General features: G+C 37.8%; 2 protein-coding genes across 4 annotated transcripts; one reads left to right on the forward strand and one right to left on the reverse strand.

The window, feature by feature from the left end:
• The first annotated feature begins 808 nt into the window (after positions 1-808).
• Positions 809-4,278, forward strand: LOC103946551 (G-type lectin S-receptor-like serine/threonine-protein kinase SD1-1). Of its 3 annotated transcripts, none has more exons than XM_009357273.3 (7): positions 809-1,806; positions 2,019-2,132; positions 2,677-2,816; positions 2,917-3,127; positions 3,257-3,494; positions 3,616-3,766; positions 3,841-4,278. In XM_009357273.3, exons 1-7 carry the CDS (start codon positions 840-842, stop codon positions 4,144-4,146), a joined length of 2,127 nt encoding a protein of 708 aa, XP_009355548.2. In that variant the 5' UTR covers positions 809-839; the 3' UTR covers positions 4,147-4,278. The 3 variants fall into 3 exon arrangements, with proteins under 3 accessions (XP_009355548.2, XP_048420077.1, XP_048420078.1); XM_048564120.1 differs by having other exon boundaries at positions 1,792-1,806; positions 2,681-2,816; XM_048564121.1 differs by lacking the exons at positions 809-1,806; positions 2,019-2,132; positions 2,677-2,816; positions 2,917-3,127 and having other exon boundaries at positions 3,357-3,498.
• LOC103946550 lies at positions 4,245-6,942 on the reverse strand. The gene has a single exon (XM_048564119.1). It carries the CDS (start codon positions 6,814-6,816, stop codon positions 4,456-4,458), a length of 2,361 nt encoding a protein of 786 aa, XP_048420076.1. The 5' UTR covers positions 6,817-6,942; the 3' UTR covers positions 4,245-4,455.
• Between the last annotated feature and the right edge of the window lie 5,729 nt (positions 6,943-12,671).

The raw sequence follows: 12,671 nt of genomic DNA on the forward strand, positions 1-12,671 counted from the left end.
TTTTTTTGGGGATATAATCCGAGCTCATTAAGTTGGAAAAGGATCATTGTCAGATCTTTTTTTTGGGGATATAATCCGAGCTCATTAAGTTGGAAAAGGATCATTGTCAGATCTTTTTTTTGGGGAATCTTAGGAATTTTATGATCGTGATCGTTTGTCGTACATTATGCGGTCAAATTTTTTTAAGTATTATTTATATTTAATTTTAAATTTTAAAATAATTTTTAACCGTATGATATACGATAAACTATCATACTCACGAAATTCTTAAAATCTCAAAAAAAAGAGGTGGCGATAATCCTTTTCCCATTAATTTCTCAGTAGTCTGACCCCACACCCTGTAGTTTCCATTTATGAAGCCTGGGGATGGTCCTTTTCCCCTTAAGTTCTCAGCAGTCTGAGACCCCACACCCTCTAGTTCCATTTATTAAGCTAGATTAGGATTCTTTTCTTTTTCTTCCCATCTGTTTTCGTTTAAATACGAGGGAAACGAAAGAAATGAAAAAAAAGAAGAAAGAAAATTCTACTATTATTAAGCCGAATATTTCATCGTGTGGCCCAGGTGAAATCAGAAATCGTGCAGGTAACGGTCAATTGCAGCATATAATGTTTTATTTTATTGTAATTTGTGAAGGTGAATACTAATGCATCGATCTGCTCTACTATTTTTATACTTTTTTAATTTTTTTTGTTTATGTGATCATAATTAAATTACGTAAATATTTTATATTTTTATTATTTTTATAAAAAAATTAATATAAAATTTTGACGTAATATAACTGTAATCGAACATGAGGATGGAACAGTATTAAAATAGGAGAGAGAATCCACCTCACCGTATGTATCTACCTAACTCAGAGAGCCTCTGCAACTTGAAAGCAATGGAAAATCATGATGTTTTATCATTCATATTTGTTGGAATTCATTTGTCTCTCTCCTTCTTCAAACCCTCACTTGCCGCTGATGCCATTACTCAAAAATCCCAACCCCTCATAGATGGCAGCACCTTGATTTCCAAAGACGGCAGCTTTCAATTGGGTTTTTTCAGTCCCCTAGGCTTTTCCCAGAAGCGCTTCTTGGGAATTTGGCACAACAGTTCGGTCCCATCAGTCCCAAATGTTATTTGGGTTGCAAATCAGCACAACCCCATAAATGGTTCGTCTGGTTTTTTGATGATAAACACCTCGGGCAGTGTTGTCCTTCTAAGACAGGACAACACTGTTGCCTGGTCAATATCTTTGTCCAAACATCCCCGGAATCCGGTCTTGCAGCTCTTGGATTCCGGCAATCTTGTCCTGAGAGAAGCAAAAGATGGAAACCCAAGAAACTACATGTGGCAAAGTTTTGACTATCAGCCTGATAGGAGTCTATTGACATCAACTTCGAGAGATTTCTGCGACGATAACCGACGTTGCGGCTCCAATGGACTATGTTCTATCACTAAATCACCAGTTTGCAGTTGCTTCCAAGGATACGAGCCGAGAGCACCAGATAAATGGAGCTATGGAGACTTCCAAGAAGGTTGCGCGTGGGCTCAACCCTTGAGCTGCCAAAAGAAACATGGGTTTGTGAAATATAGTGGGGTGAAATTGCCAGATAACACAAATTCCCGGACCAACCAAAGTTCGGGTCTCGCGGAATGCGGGGACAATTGCTTGAGCAATTGTTCTTGTGTGGCTTACGCAGTTAGCTCCAATGCCGCAGGAGGAGGAAGTGGCTGCACCACCTGGTTTGGTGACCTTCTCAACAGCAAAGAGCTTTTGGATGGCGGGGAGGATCTGTACATTCGAACTGCTTTGGAATCAAGTATGCGTGCAACAGATTTTCCTTTTCTCATCAATAATAAACTTAGGTGGATTAAGGGGCTCAATCTTTAGTCGATTGTTGTGTATTGCCTATGAATCCATTGTTTTTCGTGAACTTTTGATTGTTTCCGCAGTTTTGTGTTCTTCCATTGATTGTCATTCTAGCTGTGATTTAACAATGGTTGGTTTTCCCTGTTGGAATGAACTCTGAAGAATCGAATTCGCCGAAGACAAAGTTAGCAGTGATACTTGTGTCAGTTGCTTTCGTTGTTGCCGGGACACTCTTGGCTGTTTATTTCATTCACAGAAAGAGAAGAAAGTTCAAAGGCAAGTAGTTCTTCTATCACCACCTTCAAATTTGTAATACTATGGTCATATCGCCTTTTCGGTTTTTCAATTTGGTACTATAAGGTTAGATTTCTCACATTCACTCTGCATCCCAATATCGTAAGCCAGAATACCTTTGATGTATTCTCAATCATTTACCTCAAGTTTCAATGCTTTAGATTGTATTTCCATAATTGATACCATGTCAAGTCACTGGATTTTGAAGCTGGCATGGTGAAACTAGTACGTACGCCATGAATTACATTCCACGCAATCATTAAAAAGAAGAACTTAACCTGGAAATGTTTTGAGGCATCGAGGCATTTCAAGTCAGATACCGAGGCATCAAGTGCTCCTCCTTAAATTTGTAGTAATTTGTTGTATAGGTTTAGTTACCTGAGTAATGAGTGGAAGAGTGACCTTATGAATGCATGACTATAGCCTACATGATTCAAAAACAGAAGATTTACGTTGTATAGGTTGTGTTGATTTTTTCTTCTCATTCACAAGTTGACGTTCTTTATCTTTTCTCTCTTTATATTAGATAGAATGAGGAACAACAACGAAGGACAAGAAGACAACCTGGAGCTACCGCTATTTAGTCTCTCCACACTAGTCACGGCCACTGATAACTTTGCATTCAACAGGAAGCTTGGAGAAGGTGGGTTTGGATCCGTGTACAAGGTAAAGTTCCTTTCTGTGAGCACAATAACTGTAAACATCAATGAAACACTACCTTTTCCCTTCAAAACTTCGCAATCCTTATTCTAATACAAATTTTCAGGGTAGACTAGAAGATGGGCAAGAAATTGCTGTGAAGAGGCTCTCAGAAGTATCGGGGCAAGGATCGAATGAGTTCAAAAATGAGGTATCACTGATCGCTAAACTTCAGCACCGGAATCTTGTAAGGCTTCTCGGTTGTTGCGTTGAAGGAGAAGAGAGATTGTTGATTTATGAATACTTGCCTAACAAAAGCTTGGACCTCTACATTTTCGGTTCGAATCCTTACAACTTACTATGTAGTGTTGAAACTACTTTGTTGCAGTTATTCTTTTCGTTCTAAAACTCTTGAATTTGTTCTTATAAGAGTCAAAATTTGAGTAACATGAATTAAAACTTACCAGATGAAACTCAAAGTGAACCGTTGGAATGGCCGCAACGCTTTCACATTATCTGTGGGATCGGCAGGGGTCTTCTCTATCTGCACCAAGATTCCAGATTGAGGATTATTCATAGAGATCTTAAAGCAAGTAATGTTTTACTTGATAAGGAGATGAACCCGAAAATCTCAGACTTCGGCTTGGCTAGAATGTTCGGAGGAGACCAGACTGAAGGCGTGACAAGAAAAGTGGTCGGAACCTAGTAAGTATGCATACTATCTACTGATTCTTAGTTCTTTGTTTTCTTTCTTATTGCATTACTTCTCTGCGTATCATCTAATAGTTTCTTAATCGATGTGTTTTGTTTCTTGCCAATACTTTAGTGGTTACATGGCACCAGAATACGCAATTGATGGTCAATTCTCTGTAAAATCAGACGTGTTTAGCTTTGGAATTTTGTTGATGGAGCTAGTCAGCGGGAAGAGAAGTAGAGGGTTTTATGATCCGGATGACAACCTCAACCTCATTGGATATGTAAGTATGCGCCATCGACTTCCTCATTTACCGGTGTTTGATCTCGTCACTGACAAACTAATCGTGTGCCTTAGGCATGGAGGCTGTGGAAAACCGGGAGATATCTAGAGTTGATCGACGAATCCTTAAGGGACTCACTCACTCTGTCGGAAGTCGTGCGTTGCATACATGTTAGTCTTTTATGCGTGCAGCAGCTTCCTGAGGACAGACCAACCATGTCGTCTGTGATTCTGATGTTGGGCAACGAGTCCCGCTTGCCGGAACCCAAACAACCAGGCTTCTTTGGTGGAAAAAAATTACCTGAAGCATATTCATCATCGAGTAAGACCGGATCATCTACAACCTACGACTCAACCATAACAGTCCCGGAGGCTCGATAAGATTCAACTAATCGCACATCTTGTGCCGTGTAATTTATTCAACGTATTGTTCATAATATTGTAAGATTGAAATAGTTTCTGAATGCAGCTTCGGAAACTTGTAAATAATTTATCTTTTTAGTTCTCTTTTAATTCTTTGGGCCATAAATATCACACAAAAAGTTGCTCAAAAGGGTAGTGAGAAAAATTCAAATTTCAACTGCACACCCAAAGTCCAACACCCCAAAAATTATGTAATGGACACCCAAAATACCCTAAAAGCAAATAACAAGAGACCCCTGCTGAATTGTGAGCCTAAAGGAACACCTACTACAAATACTTGTTGAAAAAGTAAGTCCCTATTTTCCCTTTCTTTGTAGTCCTCTTATCTGCCCTATGAACAAACAATCTCAATGTGAGCACTGCTGTATCTCTAGAACAGCTCTCACTGTCCGTTTTCAACAGATACTCACCTCCGTTTTCGGAGCCGCTGAGTATTATGAATTCTGTTGGACTTCCATACGGGATTCTGGCAATTGTGTTTGAAGAAAACTTCTCTGCAACTACAGCTCCGCTTCCACTCGGCCCTCCACTACACTTTATGCTGTAAGCTCCCCGCTTTATGGCCAGTGTTGCAGGTTCCCATATGCCGTGGTACTCGGTGAACTGAAGTATTTTGAACGAGGCTTGGCCCTTTTGAAGAATCTTCTCTATCTGTGATTGCATTTCGGGGTCACAAGTGATCTTCTTGTTCTCGTTGGCAAACACCTTTACGGGCGCCCCCTTTCGCTTCCTGTTGTCCAGAGGCTGGACTTCGATCGCAAGGTATGCATCGACATCATCAGCAGTTACAAGGTAGTTCGGTTGCTTTGCTCCGTCAATGTAGTTAACTGATCCGTCTTGGAGATGTCTTACCCACTCAAAGTTGCAACTCGTTGTTCCGTTGGTGGAGTATCCAGATGCTTGAAGCTCGTGTCCTGGAAAAGCTTCACCCGAGATTTGGAGGCCCTCGATAGCTGGTAATGGATCATCATCTGCAGCTTCTGAGTATGAAGAAGAGCCCTCTTCAATAACTGGCGGTAAGTAATGGGGATATGGCGAGCTGGATTCATTGAGCGGTGATGCGTAAGGAGACGTTCCTGCACTCCAATTGGACGAGTCTCTCTCATTGTGGTTTCCCTCTGCATCTTGATCATCCGTCTCTCTGTGTGTGTTCCTGACAGGATCACGAAATGTCACCTGTCTATTATTCGTTACTTCATTATACCGATTTACTTGAGTATCACCTTGAGTAACAGCATGAGTTGGAGGCACATATTGGGCTCCAAAAGTCCGGTTTGGAACAGGGTGATGCGTATTCCCCATGACCAGGTCATTGTGTTCCACATTGTTAGCGACACCGCCACCAAAACCACTCTGCTGGTGAGGATTCCATTCCGCAGTTGTCTGCGCATCGGAGGTAGCAAGCGCCTTGCTTCCACCAATGTAAGAATATGCTTGCTGATTCTGAGCAACTATTTCAAGCCCATTTCTGCTTACATTCAGCAATGCTGCTCCAGCAACGGACTGAGGTGGTGGCGGTGGTGATAACTGCGGTGCAGAAACATTCACTTTACTCGGCTGCTGATTTGTATCTGATCGCCAAGGCGTTAACTGATACTGCAACTCTGTCAATTTGGCCTCAGTAAGAAGCAACTTCTCCTTCATATACCTAAACAAAACCTTCACACTCCCAACAATCGATTGCGCATCGGGGACAGGTGGCTGCAACGAGTACTCAGACAGAATCGGCAGCAAAGACGAAACAAACGTCGATCTCTCCTGCTGCGCATCCTGCACGGCGTAAGCGAGCCGAATGTTCTCCTCAATTATGTCTTGCCTGTAAGACAGAGACTTTGATGCAGCATCCACAAGGTCCTGCTGCTGCTGATCAAATGCCAAGCGCATGTAAGCAATGCGCTTCTCCAGCACATACTTTTCGTTCCGAATTTGCGCCTCTTTGATCGAATAATCCGCCAAATGCTTCCGCAATTGCATAATTTCTTGATCGTGCTCATGAACCCTAACAACCAGATCCTTCTTCAACATGCTGCTATTAGGGTTGTTCGACTCGGTCAATGGCATCAACCCATTTCCGTAATCCCCCTCCGTGCTCGACCTGCCTGGTGAAAGCGACCTCATCGTAGACGGCGATGACAATCTCGATATCCCGTTGCTTGCGTTATCAGACGCCGACGGAGTACCCGAAACCCGAACCACCTTCATTCCTTCATTAATTTCGCTGCCACCCAACTGGGTCTCTCTTGTTTCCGATTCCCCACGACTCTGCTGTGACGAACCGTGATTCGCAATCCTCTCGATTCGACTGTCGACGCCTGCGGCAGCTTCCTGATGAGCTTGGTCCTGAAATTCGCGGGCGGAAGGCGGCAACTGGGCGGCCATGGATTCGTGGAGCTTGTACCTGTGCAGCTCGAGAATCTTGTGTTCGAGCTGAGCCCGCAACCGAATGTTGTCTTCCACCTGCTGCTTGATTGTGGCCTCCGCAGCTTCCATGGCGTACATAACCTGAAGCAAGCTGCTGTCTTGATTGTCTGCGGTGGCGGTGGGAGTAGAAGAAGCAATTGGGTCGGCGGTGGAAACCGTTAACCCTGAGAATTTCTCCACGATTTTCCAATCGTGACCGTTCTCCATTGTGTTGATTTTCTGGTCTTGGTGGTGGTGGTGGTGGTTTGGGGTTTTTCTGGTCTGTCTGTCTCACTTCACTATTTGTTTTTTGTGCGTTTGGAAGTGTGTGATGTTTTTTGGTAAGTTTTTTATTTGATTTGAAGGTCATTGTGTTTATTTATATTGGACCATGTCCTGTGTATTGAGCCCATTTGATGATCTTGAACAATTTATGGGGCTTCTTTTGGAGATTCTCCTTTGCTTATTTGACCCACTCTAGTCATTTTTTTAATCAGAATTTTATCGAAAAACCTACTGTACTGTTCATTTTAACGAAAAATCATATTTTTACACTAAAAAGTCAATTCTGGTACTATTCACTTTACCTTTTATTTTGTCCTTATCATTAAAACTCAAAGTTTTCAAGTCCTTTTCATTAGATTTTCCTTTTTTAATTTCAATCTCTTTTTTTCAAGTGTTATTGATGGTTAGTTTGCTCACTAATCATTTTTCTTTGTGAAGAGCATTTATTCTTGTATTGTGGTTTAGTGTTTAGTTTGACCTCTACCGTGTTATATTCAAATTACAAATTAGCTTGTCGTTGTTCGTAAAGATCTTGTAACTCAAGTAATTACCTTAAGTAAAAACGTTCATACTAGAAGCACATTGAAATGCAAGTGTTTTCAAGAAAAAGCACTTGGATGTGCTTCTTAAAAAAAAAAAACACGAGTGTTTTTTTGAACTCAAAAACACTTCTAACTTTTGAGTTAAAAATGCTTTTAGTTATTTTAAAAGCACTCCCAAACAAAATGTGTATTGGAATTAGACTTTGCCACCAAATAGTGCACGTTTTGTTAAATTCAGCGAGCTTGTTTAACAATTTTTTAGTTCAATGATCAATTATGAACTAGAGTAAAAAAATTCAAAGACTAAGTCAAAGATTTTCTCAAATAAATAAATGAAGGTTGATTGATATTGAAAAAAGAAAACACCTTGACAAAGTGGAAGCAATCTTATCGTATGTGTTAAGCTTTTATGATTATTGGGAACCCATGATATGCAATCATGAGCTCTATGTGATGAAACATTGGAATCGTCATGAGAAGTGAGAACAAATCAATAACCAACCCATGATATGCAAGTATTCTCAAAAGCCAAAAGCAAAACCAAAAACAAAACGGATTGTGGGGTTTTAAAGCTAGAAGCCCATTGAACATTGGCAAACAGCCGACTCCCCAATGATGCAAATTTCATTAGGCAAAGGACATAATTGTCATACAAGTCTCTTTACACCCAAGCAAAGACATCCGAGTTCAAGTTGCCTCAGTCCATGAGTAGAGCTAGGGCTAGTTTGTTTTAGGATACTGAACTGAAAACCAAACTAAAAAGTTTCAGCACGGGATTTTGAAAACCTAACAGAAATTTCGATTTTTCTGAAATTCGGTAAAATACCAAAAAAATTTTGGTTTTTGGATTTGGATCGGGACTGGGCCTTTAAGCCCAATTTGTTGGGCTTTTCTATTTGATCTAGATTTTGGGCTGAAATTTGGTCAGCCCAATCTTTTCCTACTTCTAGAAGTGTAACTAATTCAGGCTCAATTCATACCAGTTTGGCTAGCGCAATTCATACCAATTTTATTTTATCACCACAATTCTTTACGCAACTTATAATTTTTTGCTAACAAACTACTACCAAATCATGGTCATCATTAGTATCAATGTATCATTAGCAATTACTGTCTCTATAGACTATACTAGCAAACTACTTAATTAAAAAAAAATGCAAAAAATTAATTAAGTTACAAACCCAAAGTTAAAAAATTAAGTTACAAACCAAACTTTCAAATGAATTTAAAATTGTTTGTTCAAACTTGAAAGTTCAAAATGAGGATGTGACAAACATACCTCATGTGCAAGTGAGCCCCGTCAAGTAAAAAAGTACCATTTGACTTTAGCCTTCTCTTTATGTATGCAATAGCAGTGTCATTTGCACTAGGATTGTCAACAGTAATGCTAAATACCTTGTCTATGTCCCAATCCTTCAAGCATACCTCTAGACACCTCCCAATGCATCATCCTTGTGAAACGTAATTGGGACAAAGTTTAGGATCCTCTTATGCAATGTCCAATCATTGTCCAAAAAATAGCTAGTGACAACCATGTAAATTGTATTTTGGATCGAGGTCCAAGTAATAGTAGTGATACTCACCCTCAATCCCTCAGTCACACTTTTAATATTTGCCTTCCCAATAAAAAAACAAGTTTAAAAAGCTGCTGCCACCTTGTTCCTATTATAAAGTTTGTACTTCGGATTCAAGTCATAGATCCAATCTCTAAAAAATCAAAGCATTGAGGCCCGAACTGAAAGCCACTTTGCATGCTTCGGGCTAGCTATGATAATGCCACAGATGGAGAGGAAATCGCTGTGAAGGAGCTTTCAACGAGTTTTGGACAAGGGTTGAATGAGCTCAAGTATAAACTTCTTCTGATTCCAAACTTCAGCACAGAAATCTCGTAATGCTTCTTGGTTAGTGCATTGTAATTCCATATGATTAATCATTTAAAATACTAATTAATCTCCTTAAAAATAACTTTGGCAACGGTTATGGATGCAATATCATGAGGTTAATTAGAGAAAGTATGCTCACTTGAAAATGTTCAGAGAGCAGCTTATCCAATACTTGGCTGTTTGTGTAAGCGATATGATTGTGGTGGACAAAAGCTTTTCATACATATCAGATGTCTTTGTTACCAAGAAAGCTTTTGTTACGTCAATGTAAGATAGCATAGACATGGACGGACAACTTGTGACCCCTCCTACTTAAGTGTACCACACAGATCATCATCAGTCACGTTCATTTGGATGTCGTGGCCAAGAAGTTTCTAGTTCACTTACAATTGGATGTAATCTAAAGAATTACTTTCAATAAAATCAAACAAAAATGGTTATTGGTGCAATGTTAGCATCCACCGTTAAATCAGATTCAACAGTAAGTGACTATTAAATTTGTTTAGACCACAGGTTCACACATATCATATATGTGTTAAGCCACTTGTTATGCGTGATTAGTTGAACCCAAATGATTAATATCAAGAGTAAAAATGTGTAACTTTCGGGATAAGGAAGTTGAGATTCAACATTATGGGCATGAAAAGGTATATAATTCTTGAAGCAAAAGCCAATTTCCATGTTTTTAAGTTTTTATTTCTGGTGGACCTATTCAAGGAATTATGAAGAAAAATACAGGCAGGCATGGCAAGTTTCTGATAGACCAAGGGAAACCCATCCCTTTTCTCATCACAGTATGAAAAGTTAGTTTTGTTTGTTGGCCAAGAGAAGCCCGTCAAAGTTTGAGATATATCTAATAATCTAAAATAAAAAAACATTTGATAAAAGATTAATATTATTTTTTAAAGGTCAACATACTACATTAATCTTAAATTAAGGAAGAAATTTTGAATCCAAATGCGCAAGGAGAGTACTGAGTACATATGCTCTAGCCAATGTAGTCATACCTAGGTCAACAACATGTTTTTTTTTTCCTCCATTAATTGAGGAAAAAAGTTGGCACAAAAGCAACAGAAGTTGTGAATTGTTAGTAATTGAATTTCACTCCAAAGAGTAGCTAGCCACACATCGGCATGTCTGTTGTTCAGTGTGAGCATTAGGCAATAAAACACCACGTCAAGCCTGCTTTAATCTTGATTTGGATTGGGGATACAAAAAGTTAGAAACAACGGCTGGGAGTTGGATTTTCCTTACCCAAAATTTTCAAACAATTTTCAGGCAGTGGTACGTAAGTAAATGCGAGTTTATTGTGAATATCATGAGGTTATGTAAGCGTTTAGCATAACGCAATCTTTGAATGTATATTTGCTCTTCTGGCAAGGTGATCATTAGGCTTAAACAAGAATAAAAAAAAACTAGCATGCATCCACCGTTGCATATTGCTTGCTTACACTCATGATGAAGCAAACTTGAAACACTCAGTGAGTCGTGGTCGTCACTTAAGTGGAGGATTTAATAAGTACATTAAATATCATTACATACTTAGCTCAAGTTCTCAACAAAGATGTCAACAGCTGTAACACTTTTCAGACTTAATTAATAAACTTAATTAATTACTGTTAATTAACAGATAAGATAAGTGACAGAACTTGACTGCTGAAAATATCGGCACTAGCTTCTGCTGCTGCAATCACAGATGAACACGTGTTCAATTTATAATTAAAAAATCAATTACTTAAATACGTGTCAATTTGTAATTGATCAAAAGAAAGAGCTGCTTCTCATTTTTCAGTAACCAAGTTCAAGTCTAAGATAAGACTATGTAGGAGTTGGTAGGTGGATAGGTTAGGTTACTTCTGTAAATTTCGTTGATTTTCTAGTTTGTCACCCTTACTTTTTGCTAAGAGTCAAATGCCATCAACTTCTTCCGTCTATTTTTTGCACTAGCTTCCCATTTGCATTCTTTACCTTTTCCACATTTCTTTTTAGTTTTTATCTTTTAATTTAATTCAATTCATTCGATTTGAAAGTAAAAAAATTAAGAAGATTATGTGGAAGATAAAAAAGATGTGTGTAGATAGCACCATCCATTCTAAACAAAGATTAAAACGTAATCATTAGTTATAATACTTACATGTATTTAGATTAATCATCATTAAACTAGTAAAATTTTGAAGCTCCATTGATGTAATAATGTTTTGTTTAAAAAAAAATCTACTCTAAACCTCATCCTCATTTATTTATTTGTTAATTAAAATTAGAATTACCTTTTGTTGGGTCTAGTTTCTCTTGCATTATTGAAATCAACCCTCTAAAGCTAAACTCACCCCAAACATTACTTCCATCACCATCAAGGACAGAACTAGAAACTTCTTGTGATGGGACAACCGAAAAAACAACTAACAACCCTTATTATGACATAGGAATACACAATATGATAACGGTATGATTTCAAATGATAATATATCAGGAAGTAACCCTCTACTATAATGATGGAGAGAAATATTTTATTAGCATCACGGCATGAGTTCAAATTTCACTCCTTAATTTAATATATAATCTAACAAATTCATCGTTTGACAAAAAGAATACGATATATCACAATTTCAATATTATAAAAAATTTAGTGTAGTAATAAAAAGTGGCAAAGTGAAAAAAGAAGATTAATACATGAGTGACGGTTAGTTTGAACGATGGAACAAGAGCAATTTTATTCGATTTGATATAGGAATATATGCTTGATATTAAATACATATACTTTCATCAAATATATAAACGTATGTATATAATTACAGTATACAACTTAACAATTAGTTACTTGAATGAGCACATCTAACACTAGTGAGCCTTCATATATATATATATATATATATATATATATATATATATATATATATATTAGTCTTCATGCACGCGTTGAATCACGGTATGCTATGTGCGACTTACATGTTTTAAATGTATTTATATGCGTAAATTGACAAAAAGAAAGTCAAATATTTAAAGTGAATGAATAATCTTAGATTGTGCTAAAAGAAACCTCTCATAAACCAATTAAAGTAGTTGTATTCACATAAGAAAATCGATCTTTATAGAATTTACATTAAAAATAGAGAAAATAATATTTAATAAACAATTGATCGAATCATATTATTGCTAGCTCATTGTAAAGCTAAGCCCACCCCCTTCCTCTTAGTGTAGATAATATTGTTTGTAAAAAAAAAAAAAAAACAATCATTTGATAACTAATTTAATCACATTATTATCCGTGTTCAAAAGATCTTTTTTTTTTTTATAACTGGCATTACATGCCTATTAAGATGTTTTGAACGTGTTTAAAAATAGAGAAAATAATATTTAATAAACAACTAATATT

This window comes from the organism of the source record quoted next, unplaced genomic scaffold (genome assembly GCF_019419815.1).
Source record: "Pyrus x bretschneideri cultivar Hongxiangsu unplaced genomic scaffold, Pyrus_bretschneideri_v1 Contig38, whole genome shotgun sequence".
NCBI classification, from domain to species: Eukaryota; Viridiplantae; Streptophyta; class Magnoliopsida; order Rosales; family Rosaceae; genus Pyrus; species Pyrus x bretschneideri.